The 14860-nt window shown below is 36.2% G+C and overlaps 1 protein-coding gene across 4 annotated transcripts in view; it reads right to left on the reverse strand.

The window, feature by feature from the left end:
* Window positions 1-14860, reverse strand: part of EFL1 (elongation factor like GTPase 1) — a 55906-nt gene that overhangs the window by 25696 nt on the left and 15350 nt on the right. For all 4 annotated transcript variants that reach the window (XM_042823905.1, XM_042823908.1, XM_042823906.1 and 1 more), the window contains 3 exons: window positions 13568-13719; window positions 12747-12925; window positions 10858-10993 (listed from right to left, as the gene is read on the reverse strand). In XM_042823905.1, coding sequence (XP_042679839.1) covers window positions 10858-10993; window positions 12747-12925; window positions 13568-13719 — 467 coding nt within the window. The remainder of the gene's footprint in view (window positions 1-10857; window positions 10994-12746; window positions 12926-13567; window positions 13720-14860) is intronic.

Below are 14860 nucleotides of genomic sequence, written 5' to 3' on the forward strand. Positions count from 1 at the left end.
ACTATAAATGATTCCTGTTTATTTCGTTGCCTTGGGAAATATGGCTTGAAGCGTTCCAAAGTACCATGAAAGATAGATAATTTCAATCTTCATTATACAGAAGCTGATGTTTATTTTAATTACAATAATTTCCAAGATGATAAAGGATAATATAAAATTCGTCTTGAAGCTAAAAGAAACCTTTAAATATCTGATCACTACTTACATGAAAAAATTCTGGGGAATATTTCATTAGAATAAAATTTTAACAAAGGAAAGTACCTTCCCAGAGCCTTGGATAACAACTATTTGACACAGTAAGTGTAGAAATAAATGGCATGTGATGAACAGGGAGTTCCTTTGATACACTTGTTATATTAGCAACTTCTAAGTTAATGATATTAAGTTATTTGTAACTAATTTCAGTTTAATAGCAAAACAAATTCAGAAATAAACTGAAATGCATTTAGATGAAAAAAAAAAAAAAAAAAAAAAAAAAAAAAAAGTTATTTAAGTTATTTCTGCAAAACAGCCCATGACTGGGACATAAATACTCATTCACACTGAAAAAAGATGCACTTGAAACACCATCTCATAATGTAGCTGGAGTAGTGACAAAATTTGTAGTGAACAGTAAAGGTGGGATTTCAGAAAGTTAATTAAAAATACACAAATTAATAGTTAACACTGCCATTCTCCCCTCCAATACCTCATTACTTCAGTTACCATATTACTATTGAAATTCGTAGTCCATGTAACTTTGACTTCCTAACATATTTGCTTTTATTAATTTTAAGCTGAGAGAAAATGGAAAAAAATATACAGAAGAGATCATTTCTAAGATATGAGAATTCTTAATGACAGTGCAGAAGACCACATAATTGAATGGAGTTTTAAAATGCCCCTCTATTTCAAAATAGAGAAATTAAATAGAACTAATCTTGACTGTTAGTGCTGCTTACAAAAGGTTCACCACTGAGGCTTAATTTTACTTACAACTCATCAGTCTACATGCAGTGACAAAATCCAGTGTTCTCCTCAACTGTTAAAGGCATGAGCAGAATAGAGCCTTATTTTTTCTGCCCATTAATGTAGTATGTGGAGCCAACTACTTATCAAAGAATCATAGCATCATTAAGATTGGAAAAGACCACTAAGATCATCTAGTCCAGCCATCAACTCACTGGACCATGCCCACTAACCAAATTCCTCAGTGCCACCTCCAGCCTCTTCCTGACCACCTCCAGGGACAGTGACTGCACCACCTCCCTGAGCAGCCTGTGCCAATGCCTCACCACTCTTCTGGAGAAGAAATGTTTCCTAATATCCAACCTGAACCTTCCCAGTGCAACTTAAAGACACTGTGGTCCAGAGACGGGTAACTTTCTTTCCATGTTTCACTGTCACCCCCTCAAGGCAGAGTAAAGCACAGAACTTCAGATACTTTCATGAACAAAAGAAATGAGGCTATTTGCCACTACTAGGTATCAGCTTTAAATGCTTAAGAGTTCTGGTGTATGGCTTTCGTTTCCACTGAAAACTTGTTGATTACATAAGCGACTTTCTTCAGTTGAGAAACACTGTTTCCAACGCAGTATGTCATGCATTGTGATGGGATGTGCATACAGAAGAATCCGTTTAACATGTTTTTAGTCTCTCTTCCAAAGAAAATGCAACTCCTGTAATCACATATTCTCCCTTCTACGACTTTTAAACATGCTGTCAACTTGCACTAAGTTTAACCATGACTTAGAGGAGAGGGTTCAGATAGAATTAAGATTCCACAAGTTATGTAAGAACCAACGGCTGACTACTGAAGGGAGACCAAAATCGGTAAACTCACACAAACAAAAAAAAGGGCAGGCAAAGCACAATGATTACATACCCTGCTTGGAAGCAGCTGCTGGCGAGCAGCAAGCACATCCTGGCTGGCCCACTGGGATATACACAACTGAAGCATGGGAGCAGCTTAGAAGGAAGCTGAGCATCTTAAGGACAGCAGTTCTCAGGAAAATCCAGGCTTTGTTAAGGTCACTGCTCAGAGAGCTTGCTTCTCGAACATACCACAAAACAACTATCCTTTTGTAGAAAAGCCCTAACAGCCAAAACCACCAGGATTTTATACATTTTAGATCCTGTTTTATATGCTTCTCAAGATAGAGCACTTTGCATCAATGAATCATGTAGACTGTCGCTGGAACTCATCAGATGTGCTCTCAACTTCCTTGTCCTCAACAGCTCCAGCAGACTAGAGAACAGGGAACCAGTTTGACTGCCATTGCTGATATTTTGAAGACAGTAACTGATGTAACAAGAAGAACCAGTAGGTTTACGTTTCCATTCAGATTAATGGGTTCACAGTCACACAATGGTTAACCAAAAACTTAAACATTGCATAAAACAGTATTTGTACATTTTTTATCTTACAACACTACCAAAGCAACCAGGATTTAGACAAATACTTATTCCTTAATAACATATTTCAGAAGTACAATTAGTCACTGAAATTAGACTTCTATCAAAGTTTGCAATGATGATAATTCAGCCAGCAAAGCCCAAAATAATAGGAACAAATAAACTGACTTATTCTCAGTGCACTAACTTAATCATACACCTAATTACACATTCTGAGTGCGGGTTTTCTTTTTTCCTCCAGAAGTACACTGCCCTGGTTCTGGCCAACCTACACTGAAGACGTGTGCCTCAGCTCCTTAAGGAAAAGCTCTCTCATGTCTCAGCTGGGGCCCTTATCTTCTTTACTATTTTTTCTAATGAAATCTTACAGTCTTTATGTAGACAAACCCAGAGAGATGGCAATACAAAACATTCACTATTTAATTAAATGAATTACCTACCAAGTATATATGCCTTAAGAATGGCTGCCAAAAACGAAGCCCTGCTAGAGCCCACGCCAGTTATGACAGGAGTGCTGTCTTAGAAAAATTGAACCATTGATTTTTCAAATGAGCAGACTGATTTTTGCCCAAGTACATAGCACGCCTCACTGAAGGAAATAATAGATTAGGGAACAAGAAGAGTTAGAAAAGAACCAAATTTCTTTTAGTCAGTTTTAACGGTGCAGAAAAGTACTTAAATTTAGTTTTATGCCAATACCAAAATTTCAAAATACTGTCAAGACACAGCTGTTCTGTATCTTAAGACAAAAACTCAAAAGCTTTAATCTCTTAAACATTACTCTTGGCTACTCTAAGTGGAATAGAACATTTTTTCTAAAAGCAAATTCTTAGAAATGCCATTTCTGAGACCCATAAGGTGCACAAGAAGTCTCCTCTATGCTTACTGTTCTCATTTCCTGCAGTTTTTAAGACACTACTAGGCAAGTAAAAACAGCACTGAAAATCACACAGCTCAGCTTGCAACCTCTGCAGAGGAATATCTGTAGCAAATATACTTTTTTCCAGTTATTTACTGAATGATAAACAGTGATTGCACAATCTAAACCTTGAGTCTCAACTACCCCTGTAGCACTTGCTAAGCAGCGCTCCGCAGTTTGACTTCGGTTGATACTCCTAAATATAGCTCTGCCTTAACTCCCCCCCACAGTTCACAAGCCAGACAAAGCCAACTTTATGACTCACACCCTGATACAGGCCAAACAAGCCTCACAACACTTCTGCAATTTAACAAGAAGCATGAAAAAACATCAAAATTTCAGAAAATATTTAGAAAATAACTCCCTGAAACAGCCTTTATTAACAGTCTCTTGACTTGTAACCCTCCCATTTTTGGAACAGATGATTTCTATTTTCCATGCGCAGTGGGGCTGTGTGCAGAATTAATTCCAAACTGGTCTTCTTCACTCACACTCCCATGCCCTCACTGTAACCTCCTCCTGCTTCTCCCGACTCCTTGAAGAAATTCTGGTAGCGGCAGACAATGGAAGGAAAAGAAATACACAGAGTAATGAAAGACTTTTGTGGCTAGCTCAAATGCAGAAGTAGAGGCATTTCACAACCACAGATGGTATTTATTGCAAGAATGCTGTATGCTATGAGCACTGGGTCTATTACACAATAAGATAAACACTTTTTCACATGCGGGTATGAAAGCACAAACACTGCTTCTCACTCCATTACACAGGAGGCCCAACTAAGATTAGGAAGTGTTCTAGCAAGACTGTAAAACGTATTCAAATAAATTGCCCTCGTGGATTAGTGGTTTATATTGCACAAACAATGCCGGCTGGGAAAAGGGCTTTTGAATTTGCTTAGGATGTCACTAACTACAATATTCTCAGAAGCAAAAATATTTTGTATTATTAATATGATTATCAAGGCAGGCTGGTTGTGTTATTTAAGAACGTGTTGGGAAAAAGTCATTGTTCTAATTGAGACTGTAAAAAAAATAAAGCAGCAGCACTGCAAATGAGGGCTGGCAAGAGCTAAACTACATTAGGAACCAACATCCACACACATTTCAAATAACTCCATGATTTAAAAACTGGTAACTTCATAGGCTTATGTAAATTCTTACACCCTCCAATTCCAAACTCTGGTAGAAGCTTGGGCCAAAAGACACCTATGAGACATCAGTCCAACTGAATTTCTGTTCAGCTATTTGCTACAAAATATGCTAAAGGACAGCATGCTTGATGCTGTGATCTGCTACATTCTTTAACTACTTTTGCTATGAAGCCAAAAAGTTCATCTGACAATACCTGAGCTTCATCTGACCAGAAGAGCTGTAGTAACAGCCAGCTGAAAGTACATGTTTTTCAAACATCACTATGTGATGCAAGTACACCATCACACAAAATGTATTTCCTACAAATAACATTGGAGAACTAAAACCTGTTTAAGAACGAACATTTTTCTGCATATTAAATACAGATATCCCTCAACAGATTTGATGTATGGTGTCTTCTAAAAGTTTGAATTGCTATACATGGATTTACATGTATCTTCAAACATATCTGCACAGATCCACTGACATCAGTGTCACAATACCACACAAACATTGTTATACAAAAATAGTTCTTTTTTTTTTTTTCAACCATCACACTGAACAACACTTCAGTGTCATTAATTAGCATTGACTACAACAACTCAATCCCAACTTTTTTTTAATACGTGACATGGAAAAAAGGGCAGATATCTGCAGAATAGCTGTGTATTTATATCTGTATATACATACACAACAGTTTTTCCTCAGAAAACTGAAATTCTTCAGGTGTGTTACCTACGTACCTCAGGGTGACATTTACACTAAAATGAGAACAGTTAATTTTTTGAGCTCAGCGTGCTAAAATCATCTTGCTTAAATCAGTGGCAGAGATGAAAATTTTTCCGTGCAAAGCATATGTGAAGTTCATGCTTCTTTTCTGGATTGGTTTTCCACCCATTAGTGCTCTGAGGAAGTCTGCATTCAGAAATACTTAGAGGGACAATAGCTCCCCAACAGCAATTGAAATGTTCTATTTGTATATGTGAGTAATAAATTTCAAACCTGACTCGAGAGTCACACGCATCCACTGGGACAGAAGAACTGTTAATACTTTGGCAATCAAATCACACAGCACAGCTTCACATCTCTTGGCCGTTTACTTTGGTGCTTTGCTGTCCTAATTCATTCCTGAACTGATGCTTCCCAGTTCAATATGCAGCACGTCATAGCAGCACTCACAGGCAGGACAGTCTTAGATATGGAGCTCCAACAGTTTGGAGTGCAAAACCAAAGTTATTTTGATTCATGTATCACAGATCCTTATTTATTAGCAGATACAAACAACTCTTTAGACAATTTTCTACCAGGAAAGTCAGATATATCCTCTTAGACCCAGGTTTGTAAGAAAGGAGAAAGCACACAGCTAAATCACAGTCACTTAGCAAGCTACTGATGCTCACTCTCCTTTGAAAGCAAATGCTACTAGTTAGAAAATATGTAAACAAAGACACCAACAGCACAAAAACATGACCCATATAATTTGTATAAGTAGGCTAAGGAATGGAATATTTTCAGGCTCTTCACACAAAATGTTAAGGAACTTACCCAAAATCAGCTGTGGTCTCACTGTGTTGGACAAATTCCTACGTACAGCATTATGGATGTGAGCTCAGGCAATGGCCTCAGAAATTCACCCATTATCATTTTACATTGGTGGAACTAACTACTTCAACACTCCTCATACAGCATTGGAAAAAATACAAGGTACATTACCCAAATAACTGTTTTCCTTTATGAAACAGAACATGTTCACGTATAGGAGAGACTGAGAACAATGCATCAGTGCTGACTAAGGAAAGTATAAAGTACTAGGGAAAATACCATCCTTGCATATTAATTAAAAGAGACATGAAAAATCACACCCCACCAAGCACTCACATAGAAAACTTGGAAATTTTGGAGATAAGCCAGCAAGTATCTGGGATCTAAACCCACAAACAGCTAGCTATTGAAAGGCTGAGTAGCATCTGCCTAGAGGCAATGACTGCACAAGTCAATTCTCTACCCTTACACAAGAAAAAGAAGTTGTCTACTGAATTCTGATGCAGGCTACATTCAGTAACATATACTGATATAATAATAAGCATCTAATAAATCTGAAGCCCCAGGCCAAATAAAAATAAAAAAAATTAAAAAAAAAAATCACTTCTTTCTGAAGCAAACAGGAGTGATAAACAGAAATGACTGCCTGCACCTCAACCCTCTGCACAGCCTATTTCTGGATCTTATCCATTCAGCAGCTCCAGAGCATGTGCATGTGAACTTCTTCAGGCAGCAATGGAATGAAATTGCCTCGATTCTTCTGTGTCCTGCTGCTGCCCACAGGCTCACAAGTAGCAACAACAAACACCAACAAGTCTGGGCACTTTTCCTCCTGGTTTGGGAAACCTCAAACATCAGCAGCACGCATCTGCATACAAACCTTAAGTAATCAGGAATGCTCACATCAGATTTGGAAGATTATCTAGAAATTAATTTTCATTTTTGCAGATGATAATAGCTAAGAGTTGCTTAAAAACTGATTAACATACTTCACTACATTATCTCCTTTCCTCATGATGCGGGATTTTGGATAACAGTCAAAAACTTAATTACTTGAAAATTTTGACATCACAATCCAGTGTGGTCAAGAGCAAATTTAAAGGCGTTTTTGGCCAGAGGAACATGTGATTTTATGATAAATTACCCCAATACAGCTCAATTTTTAAATATGACAAAAAACGTGCATACCAGTGGAGAGACTAGACACATTTTTAAGATCTCATAATAACCCCTGAAAATTTGAGCAGAGAACATTCCAGAAGCACTACAGAATTTAGAAGTGGTTTTCTTCAGAAAGAATTACTACACATGTGATTTCCTTTTATAGTCTTGAGAAGCTACGCTCAGAAAAACAGAAAAAAAATGAAGCTACTGAAAAAGCCACTGAAAATCTTCAATAGAAACTTAAAAAAGAAAAACAACCATAACTTAAGGCTTTATAAGGAAACTATTAAACATACATACTATTTCTTCCGATAAAACTACAGCTATATCAAAGACACAAACGTCAGTGTTACATCTCTGACCTCAGACTTGTCTTATTTTTTCCTCTCCATTAATCTATGTATGCCCTAGTGATGCATTGATATTGGTTCAAAAACAAGATAATTAATCACTTCTATTGCAATCCAGTTTATGAAGTCAAATCCCATGAAATGAAAGCTCAAATAAAGTGATTAGCATAACAGTAAAGTAAGCTTATCAGCAAAATACACTTCCTATGTCACCTGATGCTAGCTGTGTGCCATGCCATGTTACACTGCCAGTGAGTACAGGTACGTTCCTCAGCCTGCCTGAAACAATGCCATACAGAGAGCAGGAACTGCAGGAGGACAAAATCCACTACAGCAGAGATAAGAGCTAAGAAAATGGTTGTAGTAACCAGCATAGAAAAAGGCCAAATTACAGATCAACTACTACACCCTTATCTCAAAAAAGCAATTTTAATATGCTCAATTTTTCAATTATTTAACTATTTATAAAAACACCCAATGGTAGGAATTCAGTATAAATACAACAAAGCCAGGTAAACACAATGGTTCACAGACATAAAATGTCATCCAATAACAAAATCTTTTCAATTAAATATCTTTTCCCAATTAATGCTAAATCACGTTTTTATTTTAATGAGGTTGTAAGATGGCAGTTAGCAATTCAATCTGTAAGTATACCAAAAGCGAAGACAAAGGGTTGAGTTTTCTTTGTTTCATTCACTATTTTCTGCTCATTTCAGTAACATTCTTGAGAAAGACTGCCCTCCTGTGTTCACTGATGGATGCTGAGACCGCCCAATTCAGCTCGGATCACTTGGGTTTGGTCTTTGTGGTTTTGGTTTTTTTGTTTTCTGAATAATCGCATTACTGATTGAGAGATCGAAATTAGCCCACCAAATGTTTGCACAGAAATAATGGGCTGGTGCAACAGCAGTACTGTTCCTAGGGCTTTCACACAAGGTGGTAATGCTTGCTACTTGGCATCAGTCCTAGAAAGCCATTCTGGGCCTTTAAAATGGCACCGCTGCTCGCAGCTGCTTTTTGCTCTTAACAGAGGCTGCTTATTAAAAGCTCCTAAATCGTTCGATGAAGCCCTCAAGGAATAAAATGCTTGTTAGACACCTCATAATGAGGTTAGCTGCACTAATTCATAGCAGCTCCTCACGCTGACTGCATCTCTAGAGCACCTATCTTTAGAAATCCAGAAGTATCAATCCCTAATTACCTTGTTCCCATGTTATACTGCTTAAGTTTCAAGAATCCTTCAGCTGCTTTATAAATAATTAAAAATTGAAAGAACATTGTATGGGGAAACAAGCATTTCAGAAATGGAAAAAAAAAACCCGAGGGTACTCACAGTCATTTGTACGGGAAATGAGTTCATAGCAAGCTGACAACAGGAGTGACTTCTATCTCTGCTTTTAACATCACCATTTGATCTATTCAAGAAAAAAACACTCCTAATTCAAACACTTGATTCACATGGCTAACTGCATTTCAAAGTATAAGGAAGTCATCCAACCTCTGAGGAGCACTACACCAATGCACTATTGAAGACAGTAGAAAACTTCCTGCAGTACTCAAACACGCAGAGCACTGAAGGAAAAATCCAATTTCCGTACATTAGCAAACATAAGACTACTGTTGTGGTACTTGTGAACAGAGAGCAGCACCTCAAGTTTTTGGATGCATGTTATTTGGAACCCATGTGCACACTACCAGAACAATTATTCATATATGCATGAATATATGTATATATCCCCATGTATAAAGCCATGCTTTAAAAGTACTGCCACCAGTGTTCTCACAAACACGTTCCCTTGCTCACGTCAGTATTTGCTTAAATTATTCAGAAGTTTGAACCAGCACAGGAATTGTGGACCTTTCATCCTTTCATCTGCTCATGGCATCACAACAAACACTAATTCTTTTTGCCTACATAAAAACATGTCTTTGCATCACCCCCAACACCTACTTTTGGTATTGAATCACTCTTTTTTTTTTTCTTTTGAACAGAAAGAAAACATCCTTTTACCTTCAACAAAAAGAAAAAAAAATAAGACTAGGCCAAACATATACATCAAAAAGGAATAAAAAAAAAGAAAAGAAAAAGCTGTTTTGTGCATTTGAAGAGCATGTGCTTGCTCAGCTTTAACTTCTGAGCCCAGATTATTGTTTTCCTCACAAACTGCCTTCTAATATTCCTTTGCCGCTTTGAGGATCACCCACTACGTTCTTTCTATCCTTTTCATCACATCAGAACAACTTTGGTGAAGAGTTCTGAGCGTTAATTCCTATCTTGAATTTCTAATGAATCCCTCCAAAGACAACAAACCTTGTACTGACATTTCACACTTCTGTATTACTCTACTATGTTTCTGTTTATGGAAAAGTCACATCCCATGGAAAAGTTTTCAGCAGTAGAGAATACTCACAGTAGGGTTTATATTTGTTTATATTTCTTGAGATTTGGCCCTACACAAGATGAAAGATGTCACACAATTTTCAGAGTATTTTCTTCTTGACATGATGCAACTGTAGGAGTACTTACTATTTGACAAGCAGATAGATGTATCTATCAACATCATTAGTGTTAGCTGGTATTAAACGCTTAAATATGTTATTCTTCCAACATTTTTTTGCATGATACAGCAATGTTTTCACTGTAACATTCTGAAAACTATAATATATGCATTAAACAATCTTGTATTTTGGTGTAGTCCATATTCAACCACAAATGAAAAAAATACTAAATACTATTTTTGATATTTAAAAAAGACAAATGAAGGACAAAACCAGCAATGAATGTAAACAATGCTCTCGAGCAAAACTGTTCAAAATCTGGCACAAAAGGGCATAACTCAGTGACTGTAATGACTTAGCATTCAAAAACACGTGCGTGGAAAATATTCAAATCTGCCATAGCCGTACCAGAAACAATTTTTAGCACCACAGGCCCAATAAGAGAACTACAATTATCCACATCAGTAGAAATGTCATACTACCGAGCTTCCACTGCTGCAAAAAAAGTTATTTATAATCCTCACAGTGTACAAACTATTAGACCTTGCTGCAGCCTTTGGCAATTCCTGGCAGCGATGCTTACCTGGCAATACTTCAACCTGATGATAACAGCAAATAAAGCTATTGCGATCCCTAGTTGTCCGTTACTCATGCATTTTTTCCCCATCTCACAATTAAAAGTTCATTGAAAACACAACAATTTGAGTGCCTTCATTTTTTGCACATGCAACATAATTAAAATCACTCAAATTCATCTAGGTTCTCTTTCCTTTAATCATATCAAAACAAATCTCAGTGCATTTTGGATGATGTAAGCATTCAAGCTCTGAGAAATTAAACTGCATTGAAGTCTTACCTAGAACATTTCCTGCAGGCACTTCTTCAAGCTCTTCAAGTTCTCTTCCCATGAGCAAGTATAGATTCTCCAACGTACAGCAAGACATATGAGGTACTAAAGGCAGATCCTCTGTAGCAGAACATTGGGATGACAGCTACACAGAATAAAACAACCAGTAGTGGATATTTATCACCTACTTCTGATACAAACCTCCTCCTGAAAGCCTCCTTGAGCCCCAAAACTAAAAATACATTCTAAAGTATTTTCATTTTGTAAGTTAGACTTGCATACTTAGTTGTTTCCCTTCCGAGAATTCAGTTTTACAGCAAACAAGCAAATGGTACCCGGAAAATAAGAAACTGTGCTTGCTTTGTTGCTGTTTAAGTGCAAACTACTTGTCTCTTACTGTTCATCGTCATTAACAGAAAAAATGTTTTAAGGTAATTATTTTAAGGTAATTATTAGCTTCATGATTGCAATCTCAATACATTTACCACCACCTTTTTCAATACCCTTTTTTCAATACCAGAAAAATCAGTTGAATATGTAAAACCAAAATACATCATTATAGTAACAGACTTCAAACTTTCTTTCAAACAAGATAAAAGATTTTATTGATCAGCAGTTATTCGTCTGAGAAGAAAACTTCCTCTAGTAGGTTAGAATGTACTTCAGTAAGAAGCTTTTACTGGACCGGACAAGTTTTATGCTTCGCTTTAAAATCTGCAAACCAATTTTATTCATACAACATAAAATTCATATTAAATAGAAAAATAAGGGCAGTTTTATCCAGATGTAATGCAAGCAAATTCCATTTTTGAAGAACTGCTTCTTCTTTGGAGGTACTTAGATTTACTCTATTGTCTAAGACATTTCAAAGACACAAAGCAAAATAAAATCCAACATGAGCTGGAGTCAGCCATGTCTAAAATGTTTCACCTTCACCGGATTTGAAATAGTTACTTTCAATAACATATTGCAAGTGAAATCTTCAAGCAGATTTTTGAGCCATTACCTTCATATTCTATGATGAAATTAAGATCATAAGTGCACACCTGGTATTTACTAAAGTATTTCATCATCCTAAAGAATTAAGCTAAATGAATGTTTTTTTAAACATCAAATAATTAACTGTGGAGATTAAGCAGGCAAAGTAGGAAAAAGAATATCAGAAGAATCAACAAAATGGAAAATGCTGCATATCCGTAACATAATGACTAACAGCTTCCAGCCTCTCAGTAGTTTAATAGGTCTTAAAATACACCGTTATTTATATTGTATTCAAATCTTTACACAACTCCTCTGTCCATGGATGTGCAGCCACTACGATATAATTACTCTCATTGCAAACCTCTGGGTTCAGCATACAGCTGAAAGTCAAACAATAAGCTTTGAAGCATCCTGTGCGCTTACAAACGTGTTCAGACATTTTGTGCCTGTCTTTGGTTTCATAGGAGAAAAAAAAAATAAATAATAATAAAAAAAAAAAAAAATCAACACAAGGCTTTAAATCAAATTATCTTGAATCTAATTAAAAACAGGTTATACATGTAGACATTTAACTGACATCTCTTTATAGGACAGAAAGTAAAATATCCTTTATTAGGCACGAATAGGCTATAATCCTTAGATTAAGGATTATCTATTTATCTACTCCTCTTAAAGAAAACATACATAGGCTTGAGATCTTTAGCCAAAAAATAATAAAGAAAGTCTATACCTTCTTCACAACAGCAACTTTATTACTAGAATAAAATAAACAATAACTTATATAAACTACTTCCCTAAGTTACATCGACTCTTGGAATTTCTGATTTGACCTTTTTTTGGAGTAAGCAATACATTAAAAGTTGCCAATATTTCAAAAGAATGCCAAGATATGGTAACATTTCACTATCACCTCTTACCTTATGCAAAGATTCAGCAGGATCATATTTGGGTCCCAAAACAAAGATCTTTTGCCCTCTTCGTACCACACCACTGAACACTCTAGCAAAAGCAATGAAAGACTCCTTGTTGTCTGCTTCCTGTTTCGCTGCCTTTGAGGTCACGACATCCATTTGATCAGTGAGCTGTTGCTCTTCACCTAATCAAAGTTACAAAAAATATATCAAGTATAAAGGCAGCTTCTATTTCATCAGCTGAAGAAAAACAAAAAGTCAGTTACATACTGTGGTATTACATCTGACGACACACCGAAAGACAGAAAGAATCCTCCACTGTACCTCATAGCCCAGCCTCATTTATCAATCATTGCTTCTGCACCAATTTATTCTTAGCATTTTCTTCAAAAATACAACACATACTCTCATAAAAGCTTTGAGGAATTAAAAGTTGTATTGGCATAAAGTATGTTAGCAACAAGTCTGTGATGCAAATCTAGTAGCAGCAAACCAAATAAACCTATCACTATCCACATGGGCAGAAATAAACCATTCTGCATTCCTACTTAAAGTGAAAAACTATTTTTTTTGCAAATCCCCTTAAGGCATCATCTACCCACACGTGACTCCAAGACTATGCACAATAGCAGGCTTATAAACAGGCATCCATGACACTATTACAGCATTTATAAACTATCAGCTTGCCAGTAACTCCCTCCTCACTCTTCATTTAGTCCCACCTATTGAGCTGTTTAGACTTGACTGTTCATAATCAGCCACTTGACAACACCCAAAAGCTACAATTATATATACTATAAGGAAACAGCTATCAGATCATTATATACCTTTCTTATCAGCAGTGCTTCCAGTCCCTTCAGATGAATTTTCACCTGGGGGCCTTTCAGAAACCTCCTTTCCTTGACTTGCTGCCATTTTTCCTGCGTGCCTCTGTTTTGCTAGTTCACGTCGTTGAGCTATTTCTTCTTGGGTTAAAGGCCTAAATTGTATTTTAAAATATTAGCATTTGGAAATGGCCTTTACTTTACAATAAATTAAATCACACCAATTAGAACATCAATTTCTCCATGATAATACGTATTTTAATCCAGCTAAAATAAACAAACTATTCCTCTATCATGTTTAGAAAGAGGTTACCACATTAAGCTTTCATATATTTCATTAAAATAAATGCAGTTGCTCCCAGTGATGTGTGAATTTTCACTTTTTCTGAAAAAGACTCAAGCCAATTTTTTAAATTGCTCTTTACATCACGTCAATATATTATTCTGAGCTAGAAAGACAGCTAAGACTAAGTAGTGTGCAAATCTAGACTTACCTGTACCAAGCTGGTCAGAAAAACTTTTCTTCCAAATATGCAAGAATCAAATGCTCTCATTTTAAATTACCTGTGATTTCTTTTTTTTTTTTTTCATTAAACTATTCTTGGCTGGTTTTACAGCAGGTGTTAAAATGCAGGAAACAGACTTTGCCTGCTATAATATCCTTCCCATAAAATAACCTGTCCATAAAAGACAAGAGCCTTGACTGAAGCAACAACAAAGAAATGAATTCAAATATTCTGATGCCATTTCCATCTGCTCACTGGTAAACCCTATCTCAAAATAAAGGGCTTTAACATATGATTTAAAACAAAAAAGTAATAACAAAATAAACATATAGATAAAATAGCAATATTTAAGACAGGCATTTTCACCCTTCCTTAACACAGGCAGCACAAAAAGATGTACTTTTAAATACAACCCTTCCCAAGCAACTTAAGCTGCAAAGTAGCTCCATTAACATCCATTAAATCGGAAAGTGCTGCCTGAAGTTGTGTGCTTGATTTTTGAATCTGGCCCTAAGTGAGAATTTGTGAGATGAGGTTTTCAAAGCCCAAGGAAGTTCATTTCAGATACTGGACATCTGTCATTTCTGTCCCTTCTCTGCTTCTATTTCCCTCATAAAAGAGCTACACACATTCTTAAAAATAAGAAATTCTGTTTAGGAAATTCAAGATCCTCTTATTTCTTGTGAAACATGGTGTCAGGTGCCAACACCAAAAACATTTTCATTATTGTGGCTTAAAAGATTGGGGAAAAAAATGTTACGCAGATTTTTTCTTTTTCCATTGGAATTAG

Source organism: Centrocercus urophasianus, unplaced genomic scaffold (assembly GCF_019232065.1).
Source record: "Centrocercus urophasianus isolate 14NV4802_14NV808 unplaced genomic scaffold, USGS_Curo_1.0 seq_23, whole genome shotgun sequence".
Taxonomy (NCBI): Eukaryota; Metazoa; Chordata; class Aves; order Galliformes; family Phasianidae; genus Centrocercus; species Centrocercus urophasianus.